Below are 8,632 nucleotides of genomic sequence, written 5' to 3' on the forward strand. Positions count from 1 at the left end.
CGGTGTGGCTATGAAGGTAGCCTTCACGCAAAAAAGACGAATCGAGAAGAGTGTTCCGACGAGTGGTATAACGAAAGTTGAAACGAGCGTTGTAGCAAGAGATCGAGAAGGATGTTGAAAATAGTGTAGGAAGTGTTGTACGTACTGTTGAAAACAGAAACTAAGGAGAGAAGAAACAGTCTCGACCTTACGGACGTCAAAAGGGGATACTTCCAACCGGCGAACGTTTCTAGTGGCGATGGTGTCTGCCCTGTTACCCGACGACAAGGAAGAAACGGACACGCCGGAACAGACTGTGATCAGGCGTAACGTGATAGCCCCTCCGAATCTCGAAAAGACCCCAGAGTTTCGCTTTGAAGAAATCCGGAAAAATTCCGGCCATATGGAAGATGGCGAGGGTGGTTTACTAGCGAAACCGGGAAAGGACGCGTTACTTCCGTCATCCTACAGACCCATTAGTATCTTACAAGCATTGAGCAAGATCTGGAAATATACCTTTAAGATGCTCATCGAAAAAAACGGGGCGGGGGTTCCTGAAGGCCTCTTCTATATGAAAAACTTTGGATGCAGAGAAAATAGAAGCATGATTAAGACGTCTTTGGTAGAGTTTGCGGGATGGCGGATTCATGTAGGAAGCGGAGGTTGGTGCGCGTTCTTGTCGCCTTGGACGTTGAAACGCCTTCAACATTTTAAGATGAAAGAAGATTATATAAGTAATCGACGCATTTTATTACATGACTATCTTTCGGACAGAAGAATTTTAGCTTATTGCAGAGACGGCATAGTCAGAAAAAATGTACACACAGGTGTCTCACAGGAATCGATCGTGGGTCTACTCCTGCGGAATAACGTTTACGAGGGCCTGGACCTTGTAAAGGACTTGGACGCCGTAGCTTTCGTGACTTGGCCCTAGTTATCACGATGAGGAAGCTCCAAGACATCGGCGATAGGGTTCGGGAAGCCACAGAATGGTGTGCGGACATGGACCTTCATCTGGCACCAGATAAGACTGAAATTGTACTGACGGGGAAGCGCGTCAGGGAAACCAAAATATTGAAATTGAAAAAACGGAAAAACAAAGCAAAAGTATAGTGAAATATTTGGGTGCTTCATTGGACAACGCTAGGACGCATTCTCCTCATTTGGATCAGATGTGTGGCAAGACAGAGGCGTTCCTTAGCGCCATTAGAAACCTGTTGCCGAACGTAAACGGACCCACCGGCTCCATTAGGAATATGGTCATCTGCGCTGAGCTATCAAGAAAATAGCTACGATAAAGTGTCACACGCGCCCCTATGCGTCGTGACGCGCAGTATGCCCATACGTATTAAGGCCAGACAGCGGGAGAAAAAATGACCATTTAGAAAGAGTTTTACCGCACTCAGGAGACAAGATACACAGGATAAACAAGAAGAATCCCTGATCGAGGTCGGTCGGGTCAACTTTAATCAAGCGGCGGGGAATCGGTGGAGGATTGAATGTGCCTTTTATAAAATTTCATCCAAATTTACTTTTGTCAAATTTGCAAGTTCTATTATTGCATTATCTGCTGTTGATAAATGATAAATATGTATGTGCACACAGTTCGTATATTGTTCGAACAACTTCTCACCCCATATTTAAGGGATTAATGTATGTTCTAAAAATTAATACAAAGCATTCATAATGCATGCGAATTACTAAGTAATTCGTAATAATGTAATAAAGTAAGAATTATAAATGAACGCGAAGTCGGTATCTATAGAAAATTCAATGTATTCATTTTGGAATATATTAAATTTTCTGTACGTGCCACTCGTGCGTTTATAAGAAAGACCAACACATTGAACTGGAAGTAACATAAATCTACAATCAGTATATTTGTACGCTATGTCGATGCGAAGAGGTAATCTCTTAGTGGCAATGCATTTTCGTAATAATATTATGGCGGATAGCCCGTTGCTACTTAGCCTTACAATAATTTATCACTGGACGTGCGTGTATGAATGTTTGGAAAGTCGATATCAGATTCGAAGTGGCCGAGCTGAAGATACCGACAATGCAACTGTTTAAGGATACGTGAGATATTGCATTGTTCGGAAAGTAATTTCGTTTCTTCCGTCTGGATGTCGCTAGTCGTATCTTTAAACAAGCAACTTTGTTCTAACCTATAGAATCATTACACGTTTTCACAAGTAATACATAAACTTCATTTAAAAACAGAATTGATTTTATATCTGTCAAGTCGTTTTTGTTTGTTTTGTCATATTAAAAATGAAAAACCAAAGTGGGCATTTTCATCGTTTGCTCTTCATTACCGTAAAGACGTAAATGCAGTGCCAATAAGAAAAAGCAGAAATTAAAAGGTAATTTCGTCCTTAAAAATGTGCCACGTTCTAAAAGGCTGGTAAAAATCGAATAAATTGTTATAACATTGTGTGCACTACTCTTAAATCATTAGGTTTTATCGTTCATTTTTCTACTAATTTTAAATACACTGCTGCTATTGAGTCATTATATTTTTAGCTAGTTCCTTTAATTATGACATATAGTAATACAGTCGATTAGAGTATGCTTCCCATTTGTTAATGATTTTCTCAATTGTTAAAACACAACCTGATGATTGATGTAGTGCAGCATAAATTCCTTAGAAAAATAGCTTTTCGCTTAAACAACTTTATGCTGCCTATGCAACTATAAACAATTGTTAAATATGCTTAATTTGATCTCATTGCCTGAGCACAGGATTGTCAACGATCTTCCTTTTTTATTTCAAACTATAAATAGCAAAATCTCATCTTCTGCAATTATTATAACTAATTTATTTGCATTTTCGTTCAAAAACATTTAGAAAAAGTCACATATTTTATTCTGCTGCCGGAAAATCTAAATATAGTTCAAATGATCCAATTAATCGAATATTGAAACTAGCCAATACATTTACGAATAAGATCGATTTATTCTGTAATTTTATTTATTTTGTGACAAGACATCTTTATATAGAGCTTTATGTGCTGTTTCAATCAATTATAGAACTTTTGTAATTGCATTAAATTTAGCTTTTGCATTGTATATTATGTAGCTATTACTGCTTCTCGTTTCTTTTTTCTTTTTATCGCTCCTATCTTTGTTTACTTGAATACCAACCGAGAATAAGCGTCTATCCATTTTGGTCAAAACTGAGTTACCGACATAGTACGGTTCTACAGTTGCAGTTTGTTCAAGTACATTCTACAGTTCGATAATTTGACAAAATATGATGAAAACGCATGTAGAAAAGAAAGTGAAGAGAGTTTAACAAGAGTACTTAATCAATTTGTAAAAAGCCTCTATGAGGCGTTTACATTGCTTGGAAAGAAAATATGCGAAATAATTTATCTCATTTGACATATGCGAAATAATTTAACTCACTGAACATAGATCGCGTGCGTGCATCAAATATGATGCATATGCATGTGATCATACATGTACAGCGCGCAGAACAGTGAACGTGTTAATACATTGAAAGCAGAAAATACCTCCAAAAAGCGGTAATGTTTCCATAGTTATAACATATTAATTTATTATTCCACTTTATTATTATTTAATTAACTATCCATAGTTAATATATTTTAATATGTTAATTGCCCAAGTTATAAAATATTCATTTTTTGCTTCACTTCAAACTTGAAAATAATTTCGTTTTTACTTTATTTCCCCCAGCAAATTTAATTAGCGGACCTATTACAATTCTGCGATTACAATCCGAAATCTCACTGATATAATACTTTATCAATGACTAACATGATGAGTCAACGTATAATTGGGACACATATGAAGTGACTCATCTGATGGAGCCGCGGACTCGATTGGGTTGATAACCTAGAAATGTCCCGTGCAGAACAGGGTAATTAAGTTGCGAAAAAATGTCACGCGAAACCGCATTATACGAAATGAAAAATTAATGCAAAAACGGTGCTTAAATTATGGCAGTTAAGGAAAGCACATGTGCTATTTTTTCGTAACTAATAGAAATATGTTGATTAAAATAATCGATAATTAATTTTAAGTATTCGATATTAACATTATTCGCGTTACAAAAATGTCACCAACTTTTTATCTGAAAAGTTGCTACTACTTTATAGCGAAAAAATGATCGAGAGCAAAGGGTCGATGCCCGAAGATTTAAAAATGGATAAAAAATTTCGACGTTCAAAAATTCTACACGGAAATCTGAAACGACACATCACGCTATCGACGCTAAGTCGATATCGAATGACAGGGCTCGGACATAAAAATTCCTGCTACGTTGCTTGTTGTATGGATTTCTCCAATTTCACCAATTCTCGAATCGCGGTACAGCGAAATCGTGTTTTAGTAATATCGTTGTACGGGACTTCCCCGATTCTCACGCTGTTTTAGAACGAACCCGTGTCATATATATATCGTGTACATATAATCCTTTGAAAAACAAATCTTCCAAAGAAGAAGTGGCAGAAGGTATACTTCTTTCAAATTGTAGAAAATACAGAAGCGTGAAACTAACGATATCGTAAGGTTGAAAAAGGTGTGCCGATTCAAATGGCACACGTTTTGTACGATTAACATTAAGAGTAAATTAAGATTATGAGTAAACGCGTTTTCACCTCGTCCAAGGAAAATACACATCATTAAATATTGCAACTGAATACTATTAACTGAGGAAAATACCAATGGTCCAAATTTGCTTTTTTGCAATGCTAATCAGTCTATAGTTGTTAAGATGATATAGATATGCCTCCCTAAGTTATGTTAGTTTTTGTAAAAAAAAAAAAAAATAAGAAAGTAAGATATATCTAAAAAAATGTAATCGTATTGCAATCAATTTATGTGAGAAATAATTAACTTTCGTATTGTTAAAGGATGTTAAATGAAATATGTAAGAAAAGAGAATTGTTGTTAAAGGTACACATAGAGAATATCGTTCTAAACGTAAAAATAGTAAAAGAATATATACCTAGACCTTTGCTGACACAGAATGTTACTGAATCGAAGCCCGAAACAATTTCTTTTGCAGATATTCTTGATCCCACGCTTGCATTCCATAGCCTGGCTCCGTCCATGTGCAACTTCAAGTTATGTTCTTTGCACAGAGATACTAATTCCTTAAGCCAGCTTAGGGGAACAATTTTTCCATTAATTGTATTTTCCACAATTACCAGCTTTGAAATGGGCTCGTAATTTACGTCATGGCGCAGCTTCGACCGCAGTTCAGAAAGATCGAAAGTGCCATCGATATTGTTGCGTAACGATCTAAGACTCACTCCTCCGATTTGAACAGCGCCGCATTGTTCGTGTAACAAAATATGAACAGAATCGCCACAATACGCCTCACATCCACGAACGTTGCAATGGCTCAATACTGAAAATTTAGAAAATAATTAAACAAGTTTTCTTAAAAATTAACGTGCAATGTAAGATTTAAGTAAATATGCAACTCTCGACGCCTAGAGGATTACGATAAGTCTAACATTTTGTTTGCCTACAAGTATTCGGTGAAGGATGAAGATTTTTGTGGAGAATGGTGGCAAATGTGATTGGATTTTGCAAAGTAGAAAGTTTTTATGAGAATTTATACAAAAATAGATTATCCTCGACCGTAGGTATGGTTTTTCCATAATTTTGGAAAATAAGAGAATTGAAGGTGCCGTTAAGGGCAACATCTTACTTTCACTGACAAAAGTTAACTTTAAACATTTATAAAAATTCAATGGATTCAGATGTCAACAAAATAGTACGTTGTAAATAATGTTATAACGGCCCGTGGCAGTAGAGAGAGTTCCAAGGTTGAAGCACGTGTGTTGGCCACGTGGCCTGCGAAACGACGCCCTACGTGGAAAAGGATTCAACTTGGACTACGGATTATTCTCAAGGACAAACTCACAATCTACGAATTTGAAGCTACTTGATAACGGACATTCTACGGAAGATCCATTTCTACAGATATCAAGGTAAAGCTTGATTCTTTCGCCAAACAAAATTCAGAAGAGACAGAAATTTTCTAGAAGGAAAAAAGGAAGAAAAAGAGAAAATGTCCCAAGCATCAAGCAAAGACAGCGGAATTACTCCAAAGTAAATACTAGACGCGATGCAGAAACAGAGCACCGAAATGCAAGAAGAAATCCAAACACTAAGTAAACAAATAAGCGGAGATATCAAACTGCTAAAAAAAACAGTTGCCGAAGTGAAGACAGGTATTGGAAGTCAGGAAATAGTTATGATCAAAAATACCAAATCTGTAACAAACACCACGAAAGAAACCGCGAAATTAAGAAATAGGGGTCGTGTACATGTAGCAAGCGCAGCCTTAGCAAAAACGATATTTGACCTTGAAAGCGCTAACCATGGCGAATATCAAAACTACAATAAACCACGACACCACACTATGTTATCAGCGAAAGACGCAACTCAATAAATTCCAATTCTAAACGGTTACAATGTCCTGGGACAGGACGTCGTAAAAGAATAAATCCTGGGACTTAGTAAAAAAACCCATGTGCCTTAGAAAAGAAACTTTACTGTTTTATCCCCTACGGAATTTTCCATCCCCAGCTCGGATGAAAACTCTCTCTTCCGAGGACCTAGGCACCCTATAAAAAGGGGAACAAGGAAAAGCTCGTTTCGATTGTCGATCTTAGTCCGTCATAGTTGATAGCTTATAAAAGTTCGCAGTAGTCGTTGATAGCTATTAGCCCATTAGACAGATAGTCATAGTATGTATCACTTCTGTATCATGCCCATTCGAGCTCAACGCATCTCCATTACGATATAAAACGACGCAAGGTCAACGCCAAAATAAACATTGTTATAGCTCTATACCGGAGTAATTTAATACCACCCAACACGTCCTTACCACCTCAAATTGGTGGGCCCGACGTGATCTGAGCGAAAGAAGTGAACATGTTTGGATCACATAGACGCTGTATCTGCACATTAAAAATCTATATCATGGGAAACGCTAACGAGAATGTGTGTGCAACGAACGCCACAGACGGCGAAGACATGCGAAGTCTATGCGAAATTTAATACCCTCACCGCGAACATCGGGTATCAATACGTAGATCTAGTCGAGGACATAGTGGTAAACCCGGGAGCGATAGGACGATATGAGAAGTTAAAGAATGAAGTGATAAAAAAACTGGCCAATTCGGACAGCACGAGAATGCACATGATACTCGAGGACGAAGAGATGGGAGACCGGAAACCGCCCCAGTTCTAGAAGAACTTAAAGAAACTGCTCGCCCCGTCAATATCGAATTACCTCATCCTGATGCTGTGGAAAAACCGTAGAACAGAGGTAATTTTACGGAGTGTTCAATTACGAAAAACGTGGGAAACCCCCACTAGGCGAAACACCTTTTCGACTCCAAACGCAATATCGGGCCGAAATACCCAAAGCATATCGATGCGACGTCACGAAAAGAAAACACAACGCAACAAGTCTGAACAAAGTTTGGCATAAACACATGCAAAGCCGCCGCTCTGTTTGGCACAACACACGACGAAGAAGAAATTCGTGCGAGCCTGGACGTCGCTAATTTGAAGGCCATAATGTAGTTGACACTCTGTACTATTGAGATTCATCCGTGAACCTGAAAAAGACGGACCTATACTATAGGACACTTTTGAGGATTTGGGGCATTGAAAAGATTAGAACGCCATCTACATCACGGCACAGAAGGTGGGCAGTCAATTGTAGCGAGAATGACTTCACCCACAAGGGTGCGAAGGACGTGTACCCACCGAGGAATGCAGAACAATGGTTCGTTAAGGACGTCTGAATCCAATTATACACTGTACGGCGGTGAGCAGACGAAGAGAGGTGCACAGTTTCGCTAATGCGTTGGAAGAGCCGCGGTAATGTACGTGCGAATGGTTGATGACAATAACCATGTTAACCTCCATCTGGAGTCACCGAGAGTCACTAAAATTACGTCGCTGTAGATCGTCCACCTATTGCAGTTCGAAGTGTACCATTCCTCGTTCAGTCCGAACTCCTTTCTTACCGTATAGTTTATGCCCCGACGATACACTTCTAGTACGAACTCTAACATCAGTATTCTCGCAAAAATAACGTTTAATTTATTATCTATTTCATTCTGCAAGATCTGAAGCAATAAGTACTTTATCTCTTATGTACACAATATGTAATAACACTAACTTAGAGGTTAAGGATGAGATCATTCATGAACATTCAAAGAAATTGCTACCAGAAATGCAAATGTCAAGAATTTGGGATTTGCTGATGACTACGCGACGTGTCCAATTAAGACAGAAGTAAGATAAAGGACTAAAGCGGAAAAAAATCTCGTGGAAATATACGCAGGAGCATAAAACGGCAAGATTGAAATTCGCACGAGAGAGCATATTTCAACGTCAGAAATGGAGAAATTCCGATGACAAAAAATTTAATCTAGGAGCTCCATCTAGGCAGATTTAACCATCACTGATACGACTTACGCGCAGATAGGTACAATATCATAAATATAAATTTTGATAGAAGAAGTTTGATGTTATGAGTAACATTTAGTTGTTTCTTAAAAACACCAATTTGTAACATTTCTTCTTCGCACGATTCGAGAAATGTCTCTCGCATCAATATTCTCACAGAAATGACGTTTAATTTCTTATCCAT

General features: G+C 38.0%; 1 protein-coding gene and 1 long non-coding RNA gene across 3 annotated transcripts in view; one reads left to right on the top strand and one right to left on the bottom strand.

Annotated features, from left to right (window-relative positions):
* Positions 1–4,945, top strand: part of LOC122577476 — a 14,194-nt gene extending 9,249 nt beyond the window's left edge. Inside the window, exons 2-4 of one of the 2 annotated variants that reach the window (XR_006320327.1) lie at positions 17–2,345; positions 3,189–3,509; positions 3,682–4,945. This is a non-coding gene — a long non-coding RNA (uncharacterized LOC122577476). Of the gene's footprint in view, positions 1–16; positions 3,510–3,681 lie in introns of both variants that reach the window. The other variant, XR_006320326.1, reaches the window with a different exon arrangement.
* Positions 1–5,378, bottom strand: part of LOC122577474 (probable low-specificity L-threonine aldolase 2) — a gene marked incomplete at its 5' end in the record, with an annotated part of 15,162 nt that extends 9,784 nt beyond the window's left edge. The window contains one exon of the mRNA XM_043748800.1: positions 4,955–5,378. Within this exon, the coding sequence (XP_043604735.1) occupies positions 4,955–5,378 (424 nt within the window). The remainder of the gene's footprint in view (positions 1–4,954) is intronic.
* Between the last annotated feature and the right edge of the window lie 3,254 nt (positions 5,379–8,632).

Source organism: Bombus pyrosoma, unplaced genomic scaffold (assembly GCF_014825855.1).
Source record: "Bombus pyrosoma isolate SC7728 unplaced genomic scaffold, ASM1482585v1 HiC_scaffold_4717, whole genome shotgun sequence".
Classification (NCBI taxonomy): Eukaryota; Metazoa; Arthropoda; class Insecta; order Hymenoptera; family Apidae; genus Bombus; species Bombus pyrosoma.